Here is a 27,139-nt window from a genome sequence, read left to right as displayed (position 1 = left end):
TTGGGAGAGTGCATGTACAGTAAGCAGGAGGTCGCAGGTTCAAAGCCCACCGCCGACTGTACATTGCACATATGTCTGTGGCAATTACATAAACAGATATTAAGTATACCAACTGACTATAACACCAGGAAATGCGTTATACTGACATGATCAAACACATGTGTCCCAAATCAGCGCTGATGACTTTCAGCGTCAGGTGACACTTTGAATTACAAAAACGCCAATTCGCTCTGCTGCTCACAGGTTCGGTGGCTCACTGGCTTAAGCGCTTGCATAGCAAAGACAGCCCTACGAATGGTTCGCTGGTTCAAACCTCGGATGGAGCAACTTTTGGACATGGACATACTTCTTTTTTTTTTTTAGTTAAACCTAAAACTTTCTTCTTTTCATTTATAATTCAACCATAATTTCTCATTTGTAATTTACAACCAATTTATCTTTCTTTATTTAACATACATTTTATTGCATGTTCAGACACATTCGCTGCTTCCATTTCACAACACTTCAGTTATGCCACCAAGTCTTCTGTGGGTCAGTGGATATATTGGCAGTGCAGTAGCTCATTGAACAGTAAACAGGAGGTGAGGGTTCAAATTCAATCTCCGACTGGTTGAATTTAAACTTCAGTCTTTTCATTTATAATTCATTCATAATTTCTCATATGTAATTTACAGCCAATGTATCTTTCTTTATTAATTTAACATACGTTTTATTTAATGCATTCTGGTTCAGCAAGACATCTCTCAATTACATTTCACACTTCAATGATAACAATAGCATTCTGCTATTAGCAGTCAGCTTAGCATTCAGCTATTTGCGTCGGCTTTCAGCATCCCACGCAATTTCTTCAGAAATTGCTTAGTCTAGTTGTGGGATGCTGAAAGCATCCCACATATGTTGTTTCTAACCTTTATTAGGGCCCGAGCAGCGACCGCTGCGAGGTCCCTATTGTTTTTGTAAAAATTATTATTATTATTATTATTATTAGGGCCCGAGCAGCGACCGCTGCGAGGTCCCTATTGTTCCTGAAGGAATTCTTATTATTATTATTCTTCTTCTTTTTCTTTGTTATTATTCTTTTCCGCAAACAATCGCATTTTTGAGACGCTAAACGTGAACGAAAACTCACCAAACTTTACACGCACATCAGGCCTGGCGAAAAATTTGATATTTTAAAGTCGCCATACATGATAACAGAAAAATGGCTCCATAGCGCCACCTACATAGGTTAAACGGATCCCTGTCCCGCTACGATTGTCCTATGGCGACGAAAATTGTGTGGCACCCGTAGCACATCCAGATGAACAAAAACCTCTTTGATGTGTGTACCCTAAAATAGACAGAAAGTGAGGTATGATCATCTGAATGTCCAATTTTGGCCCAGTTTTGCACATTTACAGGGGTCATACTTTTGCCCGCTTCTCCTACACGGTTAACCCGATTGACTTCAAACTTGGGATGGACCATCTCAACACGTGGGACAACATCATTGTAAAAAATCTAAAGTTTTTGATATACTATATGACGGCGGCGACGCATCAAATTTAGAGTTTAAAAATTCTTACTTCACGAAGCATTGCCGGTTGTACGTTTAATCTAGAGCTACGAAAATTGGTACACATATGTAACAGGCTATGACCTACAAAAAACTCTTTTTGAACCATATGCTAAACTTCACAAGAAGTCCGCCATTTTGATTTATTTTGGAACGTGTTGCCATTTTTTTGGCCATTTCATTGGGGTCTTATTTTAACGAACTCCTCCTACAGTGTTTATCCGATCATCTTCAAACTTGGTGTGATTCATCTTAAGATGTTGAAGATGAAAAGTTATTGAAAGCTTTGTATTTCGTCGCACGCTGTTGTCATGGCATGCACTGTTTGCAAAGGAAAAAAAATATCCTTAAAGAAGCATTCCCATTTGTACGAAACAGCGAGAGCTACGAAAATTTGTAGACATATGTAACAGCCCAAGATGTACAAAAAAAGTCTCTTGGTGCCCTGTGCTAAACCCAACAGGAAGTCCCCCAGGGGCCGGGCATCACATTTTGAGCTAAAAAACTCCTCTTTAACAAAGCATACCCGGCTGTACGTTTCACCTAGAGTTACCAAAATTTGTAGAGGTATATAACAGCCCTCGAGGTACAAAAAACTCTTTTTGAACCATATGCTAAACCTAACAGGACGTCCGCCATTTTGATTTACTTTGGAATGTGTTGCCATTTTTTGGGCCATTTCGTAGGGGTCTTATTTTAACGAACTCCTCCTACAGAATTTATCCGATCATCTTCAAACTTGGTGTGACTCATCTTAAGATGTTGAGGATGAAAAGTTATTGAAAGCTCTTTATTTCGTCGCACGCTGTTGTCGTGGCATGCACTTTTTGCAAAGGAAAAAAATCCTTCTTAATGAAGCATTCCCAGTTGTACGAAGTAGCTAGAGCTACAAAAATTTGTAGACATATGTAACAGCCCACAATGTACAAAAAAGTCTCTTGGTGCCATGTGCTAAACCCAACAGGAAGTCCCCCAGGGGCCGGGCATCACATTTTGAGCTAGAAAACTCCTCTTTAACGAAGCATTCCCGGTTGTACGTTTCACCTAGCGCGATGATAATTTGCAGGCATACATAAGAGCCCACGATGTACAAAAAAGTCTCTTGGAACCATGTGCTAAACCAAACAGGAAGTCTGCCATTTTGATTTACGATGGGATTTGTTGCCATTTTTTGTGGCCTTTTTCAGGGGTCATATTTTAACGAACTCCTCGTACAAAGTTCATCCGACCGTCTTCAAACTTGGTATGTTTCATCTTAAGATGTTTAAGATGCAAAGTTATCGAAAGTTTTTTATTTTGTCGCACGCTGCTGCTATAGCGATGCATTGTTTGCCAAGTAAAGTGCTGCTTTGTTTTTTTATCTATACATGTGTGAAAACTCATGAAACTTTGCAAACACATCAGACTTGTCATGAACATGAATTTTTTGAGATTTATTGTGCAATTTGCAATAAATAGCGCCCTCTAGACATTTTTATGAAGTATTTCCGATTGTATGATTCTGCTAGATTTGTGAAAATTAGGACAGACCCCTATCAGCCTAATACCTACAAAAAAGTATTATGTAGCCATTTGCCAAACCAAAGAGGAAGTCCGCTATTTTGATTTTATTTTGGGAATTATACATCATTTTTGGCCTCTTTCATTAAACTTTGCACAGACAAGGCATGGAAAAAACTAACATTTTAAATGGTCCTTGTTCCATGTAACAGTACCCCAACGTGCCAGTACCCTGACGTGCAAGTAACCCAACGTTGTGCTCAATAGCGCCCTCTATGCATTTTTATGGAGCATTTCCAATTGTATGATTCAAGCGATACACAACTAAAGATGACTTGACCTAGATTTGTGAAAACTGGGAGGCATACCTATTAGCTTAAGACCTACAAAAGGTATTCTGTAGCCGTATGCTAAACCTAAAAGGAAGTCCGCCATTTTGAATTTATTTTGGGAATTGCACACCATCTTTGGCCTTTTGCACTCACAAAGCTTGTCAAAAACATTTTAGATGGTCCTTGTCCGATTTGATAGTACCCCAACGTGCCAGTACCCCGACGTGCAAGTACCCCAACGTGACCCAGGTTGCGAGGGCCCTTTATAGCTGCTCGCAGCTCTAGTTATTAGGGCCCGAGCAGCGACCGCTGCGAGGTCCCTATTGTTTTTGTAAAAATTATTATTATTATTATTATTATTATTATTATTATTATTATTATTATTCTTCTTCTTCTTCTTTATTCTCCGCAAACGATCGCGATTTTGGGTACCTAAACATTCACGAAAACTCACCGAACTTTGCACACTCCTCAGGCCCGGCGAAAAATTTGATATTATTAAGTCGTCATAACAATGCGACTCGATAGCGCCCCCTAGCGTAGAAAAATAAAAACCAAGCCCGGCACGTTTGAGCTAGAGCAACAAAAATTGGCAGGCACGTGTAGCACCCCGAGACGCACAAAAAAGTCGATTGGGACCATGTAGCTAAAATGTACAGGAAGTGAGCTATGAATTTTTTTATGTCCAATTTTGGCCTATTTTGGCACATTCACTGTGGTCATGCTTTTTCCCCCTTTGCAAACATTTTTCATCCAATTGACTTCAAACTTGGCATTTATCATCTCAAGACCTGAGAGAACAACTGGGCAAAACATCTTGCCTTTTTCAAATACTATATGACGGGGGCGGGGCATCAAATATTGCCTTTAAAATTTCATTTGTCCAGAAAGAGCAAATGCTTAATAACTCCCATATTCAAGCTCCAAAAAATCTCAAACTTCTCAGGCAACGTAATAGTCACGGCCTGAAAACATCTATATGATAAAATTCAGTTATACATATAGCGCCACCTAGTGGTTACAATAAATGTCATACTTTACATTTTTAGCTACTGTGCTGAGCTTGTTGAAGGGATCCATTTGAAAATTGGTCAGAAAAGCCTTAAGATGTTGATCATGCCCCACACCGAATATTGTAACTTTTCGCCAAAGGGCGTGGCCGCTACGGTGACGCAAAGTCTGAAGATTTTTCGTGAAAATAAAAGCTGCATTAACTTGACCGAGATGATCCTATCTTCTCAAAATTTCACACATTTGATGAGAGTCCAGCCCTAAAGACATCTACTGACTTATATTTCATCTAACTGATAGCGCCACCTAGTGGCAATTTTTTTTCTTACGAATTTTCTTCTACGTTTTTCTCCAAACACGTTAACTGGACCTACCTCATATTTGCTCAGATGAGGGTTTCGGCCTTCATGATGTCACAACACGAAGTTTGTGAGTTTTCGCGAATTGCTGTGGGTGTGGCTAAGCGCTGTTCGCCAAGAAAACAACGCCAGTTTTGAGGGTCTAAACATGCACAGAAACTCATGAAACTTGGCACACACATCTGGCCTGGTAAAATGAGCAATATTTTATTGTTGATTGTGCTATTTTTACAAAAATGACTCAATAGCGCCCCCTAGAAGTTTTTAACGAAGCAGCCCCGGTTGTACGTTTAAGCAAGAACGACGAATATTTTTAGGTGTATGAGGGAGCCCAAGACCTACAAAAAAGTCTCTTGGACCCATATGCTAAAATGAACAGGAAGTGAGCTACGAATTTTTGAATGTCCCATTTTTGACAATTTTTGCACATTCACAGGGCGCAGACTTTTGCCCACTTCTCCTACACGTTTCATCTGACTGAGTTAAGACTTGACCTGGACCATGTCAAGACCTGAGCCAACGACAGGGGGAAAAATCTTGACCTTTCGAAATACTATATGATGAAGGCGGGGCATCAAAATTTGTGTTTCGCACTGAAAAAGGATATGCTTCATAACTCCCCGGTACATGCTCCAAAAAATCCCAAACTTGACATGTATGTTTATCGTCAAGGCCTGAAGCTATCTCTATGACAACATTCAGTTATATATGCAGCGCCACCTAGCCCTTGAGGCATGAAAAAAAAATACCCCACATACGGTATTTTGTACAAAAAATGTAAACTCATTCTAAGTGTGATAACGAAGTCATTTATGAATATTCTTTTAGTTTCCACCACTCAAAATGTTCACTGGCATCAGACTTATCCAAACATATATATATTTTTATTTATTTTTGATAGCCTCTGTGGACATTAAAAGCAATATCGTGAATGAAGGATATGCTTAATAACTCCACGGTACATGCTCCAAAAAAAATCCCACACTTGACATGTATGCTTATAATCAAGGCCTGAAGGTATCTCGATGACAACATTCAGTTATAAATACAGCGCCACCTAGCCCTTGAGGCTTATATAAAAAAAAAAAACACATACGGTATTTTGTACAAAAAAATGTAAACTCATTCTAAGTGTGATAACTAAGTCATTTCTGAATATTCTTTTAGTTTCCACCACTCAAATTGTTCACTGGCTTCACACCGATCCAAACGTATGTACGTTTCCATTTTGTTTTATTCATTTTTGATTGCCCCTTTGGACAATAAAAGTAACATTGTGCAATGAGTACAACGAGCGATGATGTATATATACACTTTTACAAAAAGTACCAATCAGGGCAACTCATTGCCTAAAAATAAAAAAGGACGCTGATTTTTGCAGGTCTTAACAATCACCAAAACCCGTTGAGCTTGACACACACTGGCAAAAAAAATATTCTACATGTAAACGTTTATTATGCCATTTTCAAAGAAATTTTGCTTCCAATATGCCAGTACCCCAACGTGCCAGTACCCTAACGTGCAAGTACCCCAACGTGCAAGGACTCCAACGTGGCCCGGGCTGCGAGGGCCCTTTATAGCTGCTCGCAGCTCTAGTTATTATTATTCTTCTTCTTCTTTATTCTCCGCAAACGATCGCGATTTTGGGTACCTAAATATTCACGAAAACTCACCGAACTTTGCATACTCCTCAGGCCCGGCGAAAAATTTGATATTATGAAGTCGTCATAACAACGCGACTCTATAGCGCCCCCTAGCATATAAAAATAAAAACCAAGCCCGGCACGTTTGAGCTAGAGCAACGAAAAGTGGCAGGCACGTGTAGCACCCCAAGATGCACAAAAATGTCTATTCGGACCATGTAGCTAAAATGTACAGGAAATGAGCTATGAATTTTTTAATGTCCAATTTTGGCCTATTTTGGCACATTCACTGTGGTCATGCTTTTTCCCCCTTTGCAAACATTCTTCATCCAATTGACTTCAAACTTGGCATTTATCATCTCAAGACCTGAGAGAACAACTGGGCAAAAAGTCTTGCCTTTTCGAAATACTATATGATGGGGGCGGGGCATCAAATATTGCCTTTAAAATTTCATTTGTCCAGAAAGAGCAAATGCTTAATAACTCCCATGTTCAAGCTCCAAAAAATCTCAAACTTCTCAGGCAACGTAATAGTCACGGCCTGAAAACATCTATATGATAAAATTCAGTTATACATATAGCGCCACCTAGTGGTAACAATAAATGTCATACTTTACGTTTTTAGCTACTGCGCTGAGCTCGTTGAAGGGATCCAGCTGAAAATTGGTCAGAAAAGCCTTAAGATGTTGATCATGCCCCACACCGAATATTGTAACTTTTCGCCAAAGGGCGTGGCCGCTACGGTGCCGCAAAGTCTAAAGATTTTTTGTGACAATAAAAGCTGCATTAACTTGACCGAGATGATCCTATCTTCTCAAAATTTCACACATTTGATGAGAGTCCAGCCCTAAAGTCATCTATGAACTTATATTTCATCTTACTGATAGCGCCACCTAGTGGCAATTTTTTTTCTTACGAATTTTCTTCTACGTTTTTCTCCAAACACGTTAACTGGACCTACCTCATATTTGCTCAGATGAGGGATTCGGCCTTCATGATGTCACAACACGAAGTTTGTGAGTTTTCGCGAATCGCTGTGGGCGTGGCTAAGCACTGTTCGCCAAGAAAACAACGCCAGTTTTGAGGGTCTAAACATGCGCAGAAACTCATGAAACTTGGCACACACATCTGGCCTGGTAAAATGAACAATATTTTATTGTTGATTGTGCTATTTTTACAAAAATGACTCAATAGCGCCCCCTAGGAATTTTTAATGAAGCAGCCCCGGTTGTACGTTTAAGCAAGATCTACGAAAATTTTTAGGTGTATGAGGGAGCCCAAGACCTACAAAAAAGTCTCTTGTACCCATATGCTAAAATGAACAGGAAGTGAGCTACGAATTTTTGAATGTCCCATTTTTGACGATTTTTGCACATTCACAGGGGGCAGACTTTTGCCCACTTCTCCTACACGTTTCATCCGACTGAGTTAAGACTTGGCCTGGACCATGTCAAGACCTGAGCCAACGACAGGGGGAAAAATTTTGACTTTTCGAAATACTATATGATGAGGGCGGGGCATCAAAATTTGTGTTTCGCAATGTAAAAGGATATGCTTGATAACTCCCCGGGACATGCTCCAAAAAATCCCAAACTTGACATGTATGTTTATCGTCAAGGCCTGAAGTTATCTCTATGACAACATTCAGTTATATATGCAGCGCCACCTAGCCCTTGAGGCAAGAAAAAAAAATACCCCACATACGGTATTTTGTACAAAAAATGTAAACTCATTCTAAGTGTGATAACGAAGTCATTTATGAATATTCTTTTAGTTTCCACCACTCAAAATGTTCACTGGCATCAGACCTATCCAAACATATATATATTTTTATTTATTTTTGATAGCCTCTATGGACATTAAAAGCAATATCGTGAATGAAGGATATGCTTAATAACTCCACGGTACATGCTCCAAAAAAAATCCCACACTTGACATGTATGCTTATAATCAAGGCCTGAAGGTATCTCTATGACAACATTCAGTTATAAATACAGCGCCACCTAGCCCTTGAGGCTTATATAAAAAAAATAAAATACCCCACATACGGTATTTTGTACAAAAAATGTACACTCATTCTAAGTGTGATAACTAAGTCATTTATGAATATTCTTTTAGTTTCCACCACTCAAATTGTTCACTGGCTTCACACCGATCCAAACGTATGTACGTTTCCATTTTGTTTTATTCATTTTTGATTGCCCCTTTGGACAATAAAAGTAACATTGTGCAATGAGTACAACGAGCGATGATGTGTATATACACTTTTACAAAAAAATACCAATCAGGGCAACTCATTGCCTAAAAATAAAAAAGGACGCTGATTTTTGCAGGTCTTAACAATCACCAAAACCCGTTGAGCTTGACACACACACACTGGCAAAAAAATATTCTACATGTAAACGTTTATTATGCCATTTTCAAAGAAATTTTGCTTCCAATATGCCAGTACCCCAATGTGCCAGTACCCCAACGTGCAAGTACCCCAACGTGCAAGGACCCCAACGTGGCCCGGGCTGCGAGGGCCCTTTATAGCTGCTCGCAGCTCTAGTTATTATTATTATTATTATACTTAAACTTATTATTATTATAGCATTTTATTCTCAACACTTTTTGCAATCAAACTACTCCTACATTATACTTCCGATTTACACCGTTCAAATTTCAACTTGCTGACAAAATTCACGCCTTTCGGGCTATTTATCGTTTGACTTCATATTACTTACAGTACTCGCATAATTTAATGTTAAAAATCTACTTTTCCCCATTCAGTTTTAATGGGACTGACACTGAATTTTTTCTAAGTCCCATTTTCCACGCCCACTTCCATACATACAACAGACCATCTTGACTTGCTTTCAGATATTGCTTCGTGGCGCAGTTGGGAGAGTGCATGTACAGTAAGCAGGAGGTCGCAGGTTCAAAGCCCACCGCCGACTGTACATTGCACATATGTCTGTGGCAATTACATAAACAGATATTAAGTATACCAACTGACTATCACACCAGGAAATGCGTTATACTGACATGATCAAACACATGTGTCCCAAATCAGCGCTGATGACTTTCAGCGTCAGGTGACACTTTGAACTACAAATACGCCAATTCGCTCTGCTGCTCACAGGTCCGGTGGCTCACTGGCTTAAGCGCTTGCATAGCAAAGACAGCCCTACGAATGGTTCGCTGGTTCAAACCTCGGGTGGAGCAACTTTTTTTTTTTTTCTCAGTTTAGTCATAACACAACAAATTAACATCTATTGCGTTAAATGTCATTTGACAAACTATTTCTTCAAAATTAATCCATATTGCATAATGCATTCTATAATTTCACAAAATATCTTCACAATAGTGTTTTTGTCTGACCATTTTTGAGTTTTTAAAGTTTTAAATGAGCAATTCACATTCAAACCCAAAAACGTTGAATACTTTCCATTTCACTCCCAAACACGTGTACATGTTGTTGTTTTTTTGTTTTTTTGTTTTTGTTGTTTTTTTACACAAGAGCAGAGAGAAAGCTTTGACAAGCAGCTTGACAGAAAGTGATGGCTTCAACCATTGGGAGTTATTAGGTTCCATGTTTCAAAATCGGCCAGCAGGTGGCAGCAGAGTATTATCAATCATTCTGCTATTCGCAGTCAGCTTAGCATTCAGCTATTAGCATTCGGCTTTCAGCATCCCATGCAATTTCTTCAAAAATTGCTTAGTCTAGTTATTATTATTATACTTATTATAGCATTTTATTCTCAACACTTTTTGCAATCAAACTACTCCTACATTATACTTCCGATTTACACCGTTCAAATTTCAACTTGCTGACAATATTCACGCCTTTCGGGGTATTTATCGTTTGACTTCATATTACTTACAGTACTCGCATAATTTAATGTTAAAGATCTACTTTTCCCCATTCAGTTTTAATGGAACTGACACTGAATTTTTTCTAAGTCCCATTTTCCACGCCCACTTCCATACATAGAACAGACCATCTTGACTTTCTTTCTGATATTGCTCGGTGGCGCAGTTGGGAGAGTGCATGTACAGTAAGCAGGAGGTCACAGGTTCAAAGCCCACCGCCGACTGTACATTGCACATATGTCCGTGGCAATTACATAAACGGATATTAAGTATACCAACTGACTATCATACCAGGAATTGCGTTATACTGACATGATCAAACACATGTGTCCCAAATTCACGCTGATGGCTTTCAGCGTCAGGTGACACTTTGAATTACAAATACGCCAATTCGCTCTGCTGCTCACAGGTCCGGTGGCTCACTGGCTTAAGTGCTTGCGCCAGGTGAATAGCAAAGACAGCCCGATGAATGGTTGGCTGGTTCAAACCTCGAATGGAGCAACTTTTGGACATGGACATACTTCTTTTTTTTTTTTTTTAGTTAAAACTAAAACTTTCGTCTTTTCATTTATAATTCATCCATAGTTTCTCATTTGTAATTTACAACCAATTTATCTTTCTTTATTCATTTAACATACATTTTATTGCATGTTCAGACACATTCGCTGCTTCCATTTCACAACACTTCAGTGATGCCCCAAGTCTTCTGTGGGTCAGTGGATAGATTGGCAGTGCAGTAGCTCATTGAACAGTCAGTTGGTGAGGGTTCAATATCAGTCTCAGACTGGTTGAATTTGAACTTCAGTCTTTTCATTTATAATTCATTCATAATTTCTCATATGTAATTTACAGCCAATGTATCTTTCTTTATTCATTTAACATACGTTTTATTTAATGCATTCTGGTTCAGCAAGACATCTCTCAATTACATTTCACACTTCAATGATTACAATAGCATTCTGCTATTAGCAGTCAGCTTAGCATTCAGCTATGAGCATTCGGCTTTCAGCATCCCACGCAATTTCTTCAGAAATTGCTTAGTCTAGTTGTGGGATGCTGAAAGCATCCCACATATGTTGTTTCTAACCTTTATTATTATTATACTTATACTTAAACTTATTATTATTATTATAGCATTTTATTCTCAACACTTTTTGCAATCAAACTACTCCTACATTATACTTCCGATTTACACCGTTCAAATTTCAACTTGCTGACAAAATTCACGCCTTTCGGGCTATTTATCGTTTGACTTCATATTACTTACAGTACTCGCATAATTTAATGTTAAAAATCTACTTTTCCCCATTCAGTTTTAATGGGACTGACACTGAATTTTTTCTAAGTCCCATTTTCCACGCCCACTTCCATACATACAACAGACCATCTTGACTTGCTTTCAGATATTGCTTCGTGGCGCAGTTGGGAGAGTGCATGTACAGTAAGCAGGAGGTCGCAGGTTCAAAGCCCACCGCCGACTGTACATTGCACATATGTCTGTGGCAATTACATAAACAGATATTAAGTATACCAACTGACTATCACACCAGGAAATGCGTTATACTGACATGATCAAACACATGTGTCCCAAATCAGCGCTGATGACTTTCAGCGTCAGGTGACACTTTGAACTACAAATACGCCAATTCGCTCTGCTGCTCACAGGTCCGGTGGCTCACTGGCTTAAGCGCTTGCATAGCAAAGACAGCCCTACGAATGGTTCGCTGGTTCAAACCTCGGATGGAGCAACTTTTGGACATGGACATACTTCTTTTTTTTTTTTAGTTAAAACTAAAACTTTCTTCTTTTCATTTATAATTCAACCATAATTTCTCATTTGTAATTTACAACCAATTTATCTTTCTTTATTTAACATACATTTTATTGCATGTTCAGACACATTCGCTGCTTCCATTTCACAACACTTCAGTGATGCCACCAAGTCTTCTGTGGGTCAGTGGATAGATTGGCAGTGCAGTAGCTCATTGAACAGTAAACAGGAGGTGAGGGTTCAAATTCAATCTCAGACTGGTTGAATTTAAATTTCAGTCTTTTCATTTATAATTCATTCATAATTTCTCATATGTAATTTACAGCCAATGTATCTTTCTTTATTAATTTAACATACGTTTTATTTAATGCATTCTGGTTCAGCAAGACATCTCTCAATTACATTTCACACTTCAATGATAACAATAGCATTCTGCTATTAGCAGTCAGCTTAGCATTCAGCTATTTGCGTCGGCTTTCAGCATCCCACGCAATTTCTTCAGAAATTGCTTAGTCTAGTTATTATAGCATTTTATTCTCCTCACTTTTTTGCCGTCAAACATAATATTTCCGATTTACACCGTTCAAATTTCAACTTGCTGAGAAAATTCACGCCTTTCGGGGTATATATCGTCTGACTCCATATTACTTACAGTACTCGCATAATTTAATGTTAAATATGAACTTTTTTCCCATTCATTTTAATGGGACAGACACTGAATTTTTTCTAAGTCCCATTTTCCACGCCCACTTCCATACATACAACAGACCATTATGACAGGCGTTCTGATCCTGCACAGTGGCGCAGTTGAGAGAGTGCATGTACAGTAAGCAGCAGGTCGCATGTTCAAACACCCCCGCCGACTGTACACTGCACATGTGACTGTGACAATTATGTAAACGGATATTAAGTATACCAACTGACTATCATATCAGGAAATGCGTTATAGTGAAATTATTAAACACGTGTCCCCAATTAACGTTTATCCCTTTCAACATTGGATGACACTTTGAAAGACATATACGCCAATTTGCTCTGCTTTGCACCAAACCCCATTAGCTCACCTGCTAAGTAACTTGACTGTGGTTACATTTCAAGAAAAAAGTCCGGGTTCGAAGCTTGGTGGGGAAATTTTGTATTTTTTTTTTCACCCCCAACTTTCATTTCAATTGTTTTACATTAAAAAAATAATATAGTAACCCTAAGTGCATCCATCAATTCTGTAAATAAATGTGAAATTATTAAACACGTGTCCCCAATTAGCGTTGGCATCAGATGATACTTTGAAAGACAAATACGCCAATTTGCTCTCACTTCCACGTATCCATTAGCTCACTTGGTAAGTCACTTGATCACAGATGCATTTTGAAATAAGCAAGTTCCGATTTGAAACTCGGTGGTGAAATGTTTTGGGGTTTTTTCTTTCACCCCCAACTTTCATTTAAGACATGGATATTGTTCAATTGTTTTACATAAAAATGTAATATACTAACAGTAAGTGCATCCATCAATTCTGTAAATAAAAATATAAAACGTGGTTAGAAATAAGCCCTCCGTGAATCACCTCATTATTATAACATTGGAGCAGTTTCTCATATCCTTTCTCCGTGGTTCAGTGGGTAAAACACTGATACCTATCCATGACTTCGCTGGTACGATACCAGTCTGGTCCCATTATTATTTATTATTATTATTCCTAAGTTAAAACTGAAATCCCTTGACAACGGCCATTTTCTTTTGTCAAAAATTGTAAAACGTGGCCTGGTCATGCTTGTGATGTTACGCTCGAAGCTGACGCTCGGCAAGTGTCGAGCGCTCACGACGAGAAGTGGCTCGATAAATTGCGCTTCATTCTGTGGAAAAACAAGTGGTCGCGGAAGTGAAGCATCCACGGGATCCCATTGAAAAGAGTTACAATGCTGCCATCTGCTGGCCAGAGTTAGTGGGTGTTTTCTTTTTTTTTATTATTATTTTGCAGCGCTTTAAGGGGGCGAACGCACCGGGACGGAGCTCAGGCACTTCTCACCGTGCAAAGAACGTACTGTCACAGTGTCAGTGTTCCGGTATCACACGTATCCAAATTTTGTACAGAATTCCATGTGTGGTCATGGTGCAGGTACAATTGAGTCATTTTTGCAAAAATAGCACAATACACGATAAAATATTGCTCATTTTGCCAGTCCAGATGTGTGAGTTTCTGTGCATGTTTAGGCCCTCAAAATGCGTTTTTTTTTTGTTTTTTTTGCCGAATAAATAAATAAATAAATAAATAAATAAATAAATTTATGGATAGGTCTGATGCCATTGAACAATTTGAGTGGTCCAAAATAAAAAAATATATTCATAAATAGCTTAGTTATCACACTTACAAAGAGTATCCAAATTCTGTACAAAATTATGGAGTCATGGTCCAGGCACAGTTGAGTCATTTTTGCAAAAATCACACTTTATACGATAAAATATTGCTCATTTTGCCAGGCCATGTGTGTGCCAAGTATCATGAGTTTCTGTGCATGATTAGGCCCTCAAAATCGGCGCTGTTTTCTTGGTGAACAGTGCATAGCCACTGGAGGTCCTTTGTGGCAAACTGCTTTTCTGGGCGGCATGTGACCTAAAGACAAAATATGTATGTAATATATGAAGACGTCGTGATAAAGCTTATGGAGCCATTCCTGGACAAAGGAAGAACTGTGACAACGGACAATTTCTTTGAGATGTAAAGAAATTGTCCGTTGTCACAGTTCTTCCTTTGTCCAGGAATGGCTCTATGATTCATCACGATGTCTTCCCCCACTCTCACCCCCTTGGGACAGCTGGGGTCTTTCCCAAGATAGGGGATCATGTTACAGACATATGTTGTCTTTAGGTCACATGCCGCCCAGAACTTTATCCCAAACTTGTCTGGTTTGGAAGGAATATATTGGGTGAAAGGGCTGCAAAACTTTATTGGCTAAAGCTGTTCGTCTATGGTGATGTGCCTGCCTGGATTGTACGATGAAATGCAGTTTGCCACAAAGGACTTTCAAACATTGGAGAATTAGGGCAAACTTGTCAGTCCCAGTTCGGGGGAGGTGAGGGGAGGTGTTGCACTGTTGTTTTCAATGTACCACAAGAAGAATCTGGGACATCTGGGTCCATTTGGCCTGCCTAATTTGCACCTTTATTCGGGGGATGATCCTGTGGATCTGATAAGGGTGTGAATGGACAAGTTGCAAATGCTTTTTTTTTTTATACAGATTCAGTCCTACATTTTCTACAAGCCACACATACAGGAAGGTGTGTTCGTAGGAAGAAAGAGAAGAGGAACACCAAGAGTCTAAGACTTAAAGTAGGAACTATGAATGTTGGAAGTATGACAGGAAAAGGTAGAGAGCTGGTTGACATGATGCAGAGGAGGAAGGTGGACATACTGTGTGTTCAGGAGACCAGATGGAAAGGGAGCAAAGCTAGAAGTTTAGGAGCTGGTTTCAAATAGTTCTATCATGGTTTAAATTCGAAGAGAAATGGAGTAGGAGTTATCGTGAACGAGGAGTTTGTCAAGAATGTCCTGGAAGTAAAAAGAGTGCCAGATAGGGTGGTGAGCCTGAAGCGAGGAATCGAAAGTGTGATGATCAATGTTGTTAGTGGGTATGCGTCACAGGTAGGATGTGAGCTGGAGAGGAGGAGAAGGAGAGCTTTTAGTTGGAACTTGATGAAATGATACAGAGCATCCCTAGAAGTGAGAGAGTTGTCTGGTGCAGACTTCAATAAACATTTTGGTGCAGAAGATAGAGGAGATGAGGAGGTGATGGGAAGATTTGGTGTCCAAGAGAGGAACACAGAAGGACAGATGGTGGTTGATTTTGCAAAAAAAAAAAAAGATGGAAATGGCTGTTGTGAATACTTAAGATAAGAGTGGAGGTAGAAGTACACAGGTGGACTACATCTTGTGTAGACGGTGTAAGGAGATCAGTGACTGCAAAGTAGTGGTAGGTGAGAGTGTAGCCAGACAGCATAGGATGGTTGTATGTAGCATGACTCTGGTGGTGAGAGGGAGACAAAGAGGGCAAAGGCAGAGCAGAGGACGAAATGGTGGAAGCTGAAAAAGGAAGACTATTGTATGACTTTCAGGAAGGAGTTATGAACGGCTCTGGATGGTCACGATGTGCTAACAGATGACTGGACAACTTAGACTTAGACTTAGACTTGACTTTATTGATCCCTTTGGGATGGCTCCCTCTGGGAAATTTCCATGTCCAGCAGCAATAAGAACAGATAACAAAATAAAAAATAATTCAATCCATCAATAAATAAGGTTATTACACCAGAGATTGAATCAATAATAATAATAATAATAATAATAATAATAATAATAATAATAATAATAATAATAATAATAATAATAATTCAATCAAATAAAAATTCAATCAATCAATAAATAAGGTTATTACACTGGAGATTGAATTAATTAAAGTACAGGAAAGTGCCATATTTGTGAAATGAAGTGCACGCTACACCCTTCTCCTCCCCAGTGAGGAGTTGTAGATAAACACATACTGTACACAGTGCCTTCGGTGCCGGTTGGCGCGGGTTCGCTCCTCCGCCTAGGAGACCCCATGTGGCTTACATGAAGTGAGCTTGTCTGTGAATGTGTGAGTGAGTGGTAAAAAAAAAAAAAAAAAAAAAAAAAAACATACGGTACACAGTGCTGTAACAATCGGCCGTGGCGGCGCCACGCCACAAGGTGGCGCTCCTTTTCTTTGTGTGGAAGTGGTTTCCTTTTTCCTTCTTTGGCGAGGAATGTTTTGTTTTGTATGCCATGAGCGGTACGTGTACCACGCGGTGGCGTCGAGCCCACACCTTTTCTTTTCCTTTTGTTTCTTTAGAATAAATGTTTACTAGTGGTTTTCAATTGCTCTTCCTTTTGTATCTGTATGTATTTGCTCAAGCAACTTCAACTTTCTGTAGCACTAAAGCGTGAAAAACGTCAACAGCCGGCCACGTTGTGCTAATGGAAACAATAGTAATGCGTCGGCCATTCATGAAAAATTAACGCGGCGGCAACCTTGAGCTGCATTTTCCATTCATAAAAACGTTATCGGATACACTGTACGAAACAACTGTACCAACTAAACTATGAAATCCACAAAATGATCAGCACAAAGCTTTGAGTGCTTGACTGGCGACCATAACTCACCACGCTGAAAGACATCAACAGGCGGCCACGCTGTGCTAATGGGAATAAGAGTAATGCGTAGGCTGTTCATGACAAGTTAACGTGGCGACAACCTTTAGTTGCATTTACCAGTCATAAAAAAAATATCGGATGCACAGTACGAAACAACAACGGTCGCACTAAATCCTCAAAATGATCAGCACAAAGCTTGAGTGCTTGGTTGGCGAGCATAACTCACCATGTTTTCTTCCTTGCCGAATGACTTTTCATATCCACTGGTCACATAGTTTTTTTCCTCCTTTGGAAAGCTAAAGAAGCTTTTGTCACTCCCTTGACCATTAGTGCAAGCAAATGCAACACGATAAACCGTCATGGAACTGGAAAACAACTCAACACAAGCGCATACAACCGAACGCTGCTGTGGTGACTTTGGCGTCTCTGACGTCACGGCTCCGGAAACACCCGAAGATGCAAGGACGCTCGATTCAAATCTTCGAGGATGCCTTCTGACTTGTATTTAGTGATTAAACTGCTTTACAACTTATTATATAACCACTTTGTAATGAGAATTATGCTTTGTAAAAGTGTTCTAAAGGTATCAAGATTAACATGGAAATGTTGGAATTTGACCTTTAAGTATTTCCCCTTTCATGGCGAAGGAAATATGAAACACAAAATATGATGCTCCGTCCCTGTCATATAGCATTTCAAAAACTCAAAATTTTTCCCCCTCTCGTTGGCCCAAGTCTTGACATGGTCCAGGCCCAGTTTTAAGTCAATTGGATGAAATGTGTTGGAGAAGTGGGCAAAAGTATGCCCACTGAAAATGTGCAAAAAGCCGCAAAAATGGGACATTGAAAAATTCGTAGTTCACTTACTGTTCATTATAGCATATGGGTCCAAGAGACTTTTTTTTGTAGGTCTTGGACTCCTTCATATACCTAAAACCTTTCATAAATCTTGCTTAAACGTAAAACCGGGGCTGCTTCGTGAAAAATTTCTAGGGGGCGGTAGTGAATCATTTTTGGAAAAATCGCACAATGCATGATAAAATCTTGCTCATTTTGCCAGGTTAGATGGGTGTGCCAAGTATCATGAGTTTCTGTGCATGTTTAGGCCTTCAAAATTGGTGTTTTCTTGGCGAATAGTGCGTAACCACGCCCACAGCGATTCCCGAAAACTCACAAACTTTGTGTTGTGGTTGAAGTAAACGTGTATTTCTCAGTTGAATAAACAGTCTAAGATATTTTCCATGTATTGATTATGATGTTATGATGTGATCTGCAATAAAATGTACAAGGTGAGAGGTGAGACTGCTCACTCTCCCTGGCCAGACTCGAACCTTGGGTGTCCGTGTCTGTGTCCGTGTGTAATATTAGGCTAATATAATAATGTACAGTAGAGTATTGTAAATGTGACGTTTTGATCACGCTTTGTTAAAGATGATGTAACGATTTGAGACATAACATCCATGATAAGTTATCAATAAACGTACTTGTCACAGACCACACCAAATGGCAAAAAATCTTTTAATTGAGACAAAATTACACCCGTCCATCCATTCATTTTCTTGACCGCTTATTCTTCACAAGGGTCACGGGGGGTGCTGGAGCCTATCTCAGCTGGCTTTGGGCAGTAGGCGGGGTACACCCTGGACTAGTTGCCAGCCAGTCGCAGGGCACACAGAGACAAACAACCATCCACACACACAAGCACACCTAGGGACAATTCGGAGCGCCAATTAATCTGCCCTGCATGTCTTTGGAATGTGGGAGGAGACCGGCGTACCCGGAGAAGACCCACGCAGTGACGGGGAGAACATGCAAACTCCACCCAGGAAAGCCGGAGCCTGGACTCGAACCCCAGTCTTCAGTACTGGGAAGCGGACGTGCTAACCACTCACTCACCGTGCCGCTTGAGGCAAAATTATGAAATCAAATTTCCCACTGCGGTAATATGACCTAATTTAAGAACTATCACAACGAGCAACAATAAAAGAACCAAACTTTGTCTGATGATGCCTCAGAAGATTAATTGTAAACTCAAAGTGATCTTCAAAGTTGAGTCTGATTTCGTCTAGGGAAAGGTCAAACTTCTGAAACCTTTAAATGGTTCAAATCTCAGATGATGTCCTTACGTGCGACTGGAATTGACTTTCCATTCATCTTTTAACAGTTCCTGAAAATTTGATGTCAATATCTTTTTCCTAAAGTACTGGACATTTGAAAAGATGCAAAGACCAAAACTTAAAAACTATTTTTTTTCTCTCAAAACTAGGGATTTCAACCTGACAACATTAAAACAAGGCATTACAGATGGAAACTTTGATATGGCTTATAATCTGGCATATTTACATGCAAATTTTCATTAAAATCTAATATCTACTGTCCATTATTAAACATGAATAAATCTGAGGTAACTCACCCGTCCGTCTTTTGTCTCCACAGTAGTTTTGTCTCCATTGCGTTCTCGGACCTCCACTTCAACGTATGCTTCTACTTCATCGGGCATCCAAACACGCTTCGTGCCTGCACAACATGCACAATTATGTAGTTGTGATGTTTGTAGTTGAAGTTTATGCTAATCTTTGGTGAGGATTTCAAAGTTGTTGTTTATTGTATTTTCATTTAGTAGTTATTGGTGAAGTATTGTAGTAAGTAGTTAGTAGTTGTGGAGGCAATTCTATGGCCAGATGTTTAGGGGTGCTATGGATGTTTAGCAGTGCTTGGTTGCTGCATTGAGCGGGGGGGTGAGGGGCTATAGTTTGCTGCGGTTTTGGGGTACTTCCTGCTCCAAAAAATTGGATGGGAAGTCAGTGAGTAAACCAAATCTAATAAACATTATGCAAAGGAGAAAAGAGCTATAGTGGTAAACTACAAACATATCCTAACTCTAATTTATGTGGAAGGTTACTCTTTTTGATACAACAGCTCAACATACACATAGACAGTATGCATGTTTCTGGAGTAAACCAGCTCCCCACAGTTTACAGTGAGAATTAAAAAAATGGACCTTGGACTTGTTTGTTTTCTGACTAAATATTGCTTGTCTGTACTTTGTGGTAAAAAGAACATTCACATTAGCATACACGTTAAAAAACAAATACGCTTGAATCTGCAAAATAATATTGCATGGACGAGCCTGTGTATGGGTGAAGTGCAGACACAATGTATAAATGTATAAAATAAAATAAAAAAATAAAAAAATGCCTTTAGCACTGTTTGTATCTGCCTTTTTACATCTAGTCGTTAATACAAATATATAAATAAAAATACACTTCAAAATTGAGCTTTTGTTTGCTGAAAAACAATCTTAAATTCATGACTTACTCCATGAGGCGACATTTTTCTCTGCGTATGCACACATGCATGCACGCCACACAGATTAGTTAAGCTAGCAAATAGCAGTACAATAAAGACATTTAATATTAACACTTGTTTCCCTCATTCCACTCAAAAATGACTGTCAAAAATGACAGGCATAAGCCTTCAGTCTGACAACCTGCAACGTTTCCTAGCTTTGCGGGAAACTTCAGCTAACTACTTACCTACCAAGTAGCATGACTACAACAGCAAAACAAAACAGAAAAAAAAGAAAGAAAAGAAAAGCAATGAAAACTAGAGCTGCGAGCAGCTATAAAGGGCCCTCGCAGCCCGGGCCACGTTGGGGTACTTGCACGTTGGGGTACTCGCACATTGGGGTACTGGCACATTTGGAGCAAAATTTCTTTTAACATGGCATGATAAACCTTTAAATGTGGATTTTTTTTTTGCCAATTGTGATGTGTGTGTCAAGCTCAATGGGTTTTGGTGATTGTTAAGATCTGCAAAAATCAGCGTCCTTTTTTATTTTTAGGGAATGAGTTGACCTGATTGGTATTTTTTGCAAAAGTATATATACCCATCATCGCTCGTACTCATTGCACGATGTTGCTTTTATTATCCATAGAGGCTATCAAAAATAAATAAAACAAAATAAAAAAAGTACATATGTTTGGATCGGTCTGATACCAGTGAACAACTTGAGTAGTGGAAAGTAAAAGAATATTCATAAATGACTTAGTTATAACACTTACAATGAGTTCACAAATTTTGTACAAAATACCGCGTTTTTTTTTTTTTTTATGCCTCAAGGACTAGGTGGCGCTGTATTTATAACTGAATTTTGTCATAGAGATACCTTCACGCCTTGACTATAAATATACATGTCAAGTTTGGGATTTTTTGAAGCATGTACCGGGGAGTTATTAAGCGTATCCTTCATTCACGATACTGCTTTTAACGTCCATAGAGGCTATCAAAAATAAATAAAACTAAATAAAAAATACGTATGTTTGGATAGGTCTGATGCCAGTGAACATTTTGAGTGGTGGAAAGTAAAAGAATATTCATAAATGACTTAGTTATCACACTGAGAATGAGTTTACAATTTCTGTAAAAATACCGTAAGTGGGGTATTTTTTTTTTCTGCCTCAAGGGCTAGGTGGCGCTGCACATATAACTGAATGTTGTCATAGAGGTACCTTCAGGCCTTGACGATAAACATACATGTCAAGTTTGGGATTTTTTGGAGCATGTACCGGGGAGTTATCAAGCATATCCTTTTTCATTGCGAAACGCGTTTACAATTTTTGTAAAAATACCGTATGTGGGGTATTTTTTTTTCATGCCTCAAGGGCTAGGTGGCGCTGCATATATAATGGAATATTGTCATAGAGATACCTTCAGGCCTTTACTATAAACATACATGTCAAGTTTGGGATTTTTTGGAGCATGTACCGGGGAGTTATTAAGCATATCCTTTTTCATTGCGAAACACAAAATTTGATGCCCCGCCCTCATCATATAGTATTCCGAAAAGTCAAGATTTTTCCGCCTGTCGTTGGCTCAGGTCTTGACATGGTCCAGGTTAAGTTTGAAGTCAGTCGGATGAAACGTGTAGGAGAAGTGGGCAAAAGTATGCTCCCTGTAAATGTGCTAAAATCGTCCAAAATGGGACATTCAAAAATTCGTAGCTCACTTCCTGTTAATTTTAACATATGGGTCCAAGAGACTTTTTTGTAGGTCTTGGGCTCCATCATACACCTAAAAATATTCATAGATCTTGCTTAAACGTACAAGCGGGGCTGCTTTGTTAAACATTTCTAGGGGGCGCTATTGAGTCATTTTTCGAGAAATAGCACATTCTACGATAAAATATTGCTCATTTTGCCAGGCCAGATGTGTGTGCCAAGTTTCATGTGTTTCTGTGCCAGTTTAGACCCTCAAAAGTGGCGTTGTTTTCTTGGCGAACAGTGCTTAGCCACGCCCACAGCGATTCAAGGAAAACTCACAAACTTCATGTTGTGACATCATGAAGTCGGAAACCCTCATCTGAGCAAATATGAGGTACGTCCAGTTAACGTGGTTGGAGAAAAACGTAGAAGAAAAATCGTAAGAAAAAATAATCGCCAGTAGGTGGCGCTATCAGTAAGATGCAATATAAGTTTGTAGATGACTTAAGGGCTGGACTGTCATCAATTGTGTGAAATTTTGAGAAGATAGGATCATCTGGGTCAAGTTAATGCAGCTTTTATTGTCACGAAAAATCTTCAGATTTTGCGGCACCGGAACGGCCACGCCCTTTTCTGACCAATTTTCAACTGGATCCCTTCAAAGAGCTTGGCACAGTAGCTAAAAACGTAAAGTATGACATTTATTGTCACCACTAGGTGGCGCTATATATATAACAGAATTGTATCATATAGATGTTTTCAGGCCGTGACTATTAAGTTGCATGAGAAGTTTGAGATTTTTTGGAGCTTGTTCATGGGAGTTATTCAGCATTTTGTCTTTCTGGACAAATTAAATTTTAAAGGCAATATTTGATGCCCCGCCCCCGTTATATAGTATTCCAAAAAGTCAAGATATTTTGCCCAGTTGTTGTCTTGGGTCTTGAGATGATGATTACATGGCAAGTTTGAAGTCAACTGGCTGAAAAATATTTGCAAAGGGGGAAAAAGTATGACCACAGTGAATGTGCCAAAATTGGACATTCAAAAATTCATAGCTCACTTCCTGAACATTTTAGGAAATGGCTTCCACTGACTTTTTTGTGCTTCTCGGGGTGCTACACGTGCCTGGCAATTTTCGTAGCTCTAGGTCAAACGGGCCGGGATTGGTTTTTATTTTTCTACGCTAGGGGTCGCTATAGAGTCGCATTGTTATGGCAACTACATAATATCAAATTTTTCGCCGGGCCCGAAGAGACTGCAAAGTTTGGTGAGTTTTCGTAAATGTTTAGGCCCTCAAAAATGCGATCGTTTACGGAGAAGAAGAAGAAGAAGAAGAAGAAGAAGAAGAAGAAGAAGAAGAAGAAGAAGAAGAAGAAGAAGAAGAAGAAGAAGAATTCTTACAAAAACAAGAGGGACCTTGCAGCGGTCGCTGCTCAGGCCCTAATAATAATAATAATAATAATAATAATACGTTCGAAAAACAATAGGGACCTCGCAGCAGTCGCTGCTCGGGCCCTAATAATAATAATAATAATAATAATAATAATAATAATAATAATAATAATAATAATAATAATAATAATAATAATAATAATTTTTACAAAAACAATAGGGACCTGGCAGCGGTCGCTGCCCGGGCCCTAATAATGTGTTGGTAGAGTAATAAAGCTGTCATATACACTGGTAGGAATAAGGAACTTACAATTTCACTCGACTAGACGATATTCACTCCTAACATCTATATTAGGGAGCGTCTACAAATTTCATTCTCCAGGGTGACGTGTCATTAAATCGCCATAAAGATTATATATATATTTTTTATTTTGATTGCTGTAGTAACTAGCAGTTATAAGGAAGTACCTACTACAGCGCCAATATTTATCATCTCATATTTTGGGCAATAAATGTCCAAAAATATTCACCAAAAATCAATCAAAACATATTTTCTCATTCTGATAACTGTAGTATTTTACATCGGTAAATTAATAAGAAATAGGCGAGTGAATAAATAAATAAATAAATAAATACATAGATAAATAAATAAACACATCAGATTCATAACACAAAACACAGCACAAACCACAAAACACAGAAAACAATCCTAAGACTCATGGTGCGCCAAAAGCCAAAGAATACAGATGGGTTTTAAGATGGGTCTCAAAAGTACATAAATAGGGGGATTGTCTAATATTTTGTGGAAAGGTCACAGTTTAAAAAAAAAAAAAAAAAAAAAAAAAAAAGAAGAAGGAATAAAAATCAACCTGCATGAAAAGCTTTTTTTTTTAAACCTGTGGAGCTAAGGCACTGTGAAGTGAGGAAAAACCTCACGGTAAACCAGCAAACAAAAATCTACTTATATACTTAGTGTGAAATCTGGGCTTGTGAAGTTGAACACAAAGCTTATATATTTGCAGGTAACCATGACTTTGTCTATTGTATGAATGGCAACAGAGGGATACACAGGTTGCTTTTACCTTTTGTCATCCAATTGAAGAGCAGTTATTTGTTATGCCTGCCACTATATGCAACTGGCATAAATTGAATAATAATTTAAAGTATAATATAATAATAATAATAACTAGAGCTGCGAGCAGCTATAAAGGGCCCTCGCAGCCCGGGCCACGTTGGGGTCCTTGCACGTTGGGGTACTTGCACGTTAGGGTACTGGCACGTTGGGGTACTGGCATATTGGAAGCAAAATTTCTTTGAAAATGGCATAATAAACGTTTACATGTAGAATATTTTTTTTGCCAGTGTGTGTCAAGCTCAACGGGTTTTGGTGATTGTTAAGACCTGCAAAAATCAGCGTCCTTATTTATTTTTAGGCAACGAGTTGCCCTGATTGGTATTTTTTGTAAAAGTGTATATATACATCATCGCTCGTTGTACTCATTGCACAATGTTACTTTTATTGTCCAAAGGGGCAATCAAAAATGAATAAAACAAAATGGAAACGTACATACGTTTGGATCGGTGTGAAGCCAGTTAACAATTTGAGTGGTGGAAACTAAAAGAATATTCATAAATGACTTAGTTATCACACTTAGAATGAGTTTACATTTTTTGTACAAAATACCGTATGTGTTTTTTTTTTTATATATTATGCCTCAAGGGCTAGGTGGCGCTGTATTTATAACTGAATGTTGTCATAGAGATACCTTCAGGCCTTGATTATAAGCATACATGTCAAGTGTGGGATTTTTTTTGGAGCATGTACCGTGGAGTTATTAAGCATATCCTTCATTCACGATATTGCTTTTAATGTCCATAGAGGCTATCAAAAATAAATAAAAATATATATATGTTTGGATAAGTCTGATGCCAGTGAACATTTTGAGTGGTGGAAACTAAAAGAATATTCATAAATGACTTCGTTATCACACTTAGAATGAGTTTACATTTTTTGTACAAAATACCGTATGTGGGGTATTTTTTTTTTATGCCTCAAGGGCTAGGTGGCGCTGCATATATAACTGAATGTTGTCATAGAGATAACTTCAGGCCTTGACGATAAACATACATGTCAAGTTTGGGATTTTTTGGAGCATGTACCGGGGAGTTATCAAGCATATCCTTTTTCATTGTGAAACACAAATTTTGATGCCCCGCCCTCATCATATAGTATTTCGAAAAGTCAAAATTTTTTCCCCCTGTCGTTGGCTCAGGTCTTGACATGGTCCAGGCCAAGTCTTAACTCAGTCGGATGAAACGTGTAGGAGAAGTGAGCAAAAGTCTGCCCCCTGTGAATGTGCAAAAATCGTCAAAAATGGGACATTCAAAAATTCGTAGCTCACTTCCTGTTCATTTTAGCATATGGGTACAGGAGACTTTTTTGTAGGTCTTGGGCTCCCTCATACACCTAAAAATATTCGGCGTTATTGCTTAAACGTACAACCGGGGCTGCTTCGTTAAAAATTTCGAGGGGGCGCTATTGAGTCATTTTTGTAAAAATAGCACAATCAACAATAAAATATTGCTCATTTTACCAGGCCAGATGTGTGTGCCAAGTTTCAGGAGTTTCTGTGCATGTTTAGACCCTCAAAACTGGCGTTGTTTTCTTGGCGAACAGCGCTTAGCCACGCCTACAGCAATTCGCGAAAACTCACAAACTTCGTGTTGTGACATCATGAAGGCCGAAACCCTCCTCTGAGCAAATATGAGGTAGGTCCAGTTAACGTGTTTGGAGAAAAACATAGAAGAAAATTCGTAAGAAAAAAAATTGCCACTAGGTGGCGCTATCAGTTAGATGAAATGTAAGTTAGTAGATGTCTTTAGAGCTGGACTCTCATCAAATGTGTGAAATTTTGAGAAGATAGGATCATCTCGGTCAAGTTAATGCAGCTTTTATTGTCACGAAAAATCTTCAGATTTTGTGTCACCGTAGCGGCCACGCCCTTTGGCGAAAAGTTACAATATTCGGTGTGGGGCATCATCAACATCTTAAGGCTTTTCTGACCAATTTTCAACTGGATCCCTTCAACGAGCTCAGCACAGTAGCTAAAAACGTAAAGTATGACATTTATTGTAACCACTAGGTGGCGCTATATGTATGACTGAATTTTGTCATATAGATGTTTTCAGGCCGTGACTATTACGTTGCCTGAGAAGTTTGAGATTTTTTGGAGCTTGTACATGGGAGTTATTCAGCATTTGCTCTTTCTGGAAAAATGAAATTTTAAAGGCAATATTTGATGCCCCGCCCCCGTCATATAGTATTTCGAAAAGGCAAGACTTTTTGCCCAACTGTTCTCTTAGGTCTTGAGATGATAAATGCCAAGTTTGAAGTCAATGGGATGAAAAATGTTTGCATAGGGGGAAAAAGCATGACCACAGTGAATGTGCCAAAATAGGCCAAAGTTGGACATTAAAAAATTCATAGCTCACTTCCTGTACATTTTAGCTACATGGTCCCAATAGACTTTTTTGTGCGTCTCGGGGTGCTACACGTGCCTGCCAATTTTCGTT

General features: G+C 38.9%; 1 protein-coding gene across 1 annotated transcript in view; it reads right to left on the bottom strand.

Moving 5' to 3' along the window:
- Positions 1–27,139, bottom strand: part of LOC144014872 (myosin-7B-like) — a 508,753-nt gene that overhangs the window by 419,990 nt on the left and 61,624 nt on the right. The window contains exon 3 of the mRNA XM_077515180.1: positions 19,606–19,709. Within this exon, the coding sequence (XP_077371306.1) occupies positions 19,606–19,709 (104 nt within the window). The remainder of the gene's footprint in view (positions 1–19,605; positions 19,710–27,139) is intronic.

Source organism: Festucalex cinctus, chromosome 2 (assembly GCF_051991245.1).
Source record: "Festucalex cinctus isolate MCC-2025b chromosome 2, RoL_Fcin_1.0, whole genome shotgun sequence".
NCBI lineage: Eukaryota > Metazoa > Chordata > Actinopteri > Syngnathiformes > Syngnathidae > Festucalex > Festucalex cinctus.
This window is presented reverse-complemented; position numbering and strand designations above follow the sequence as displayed.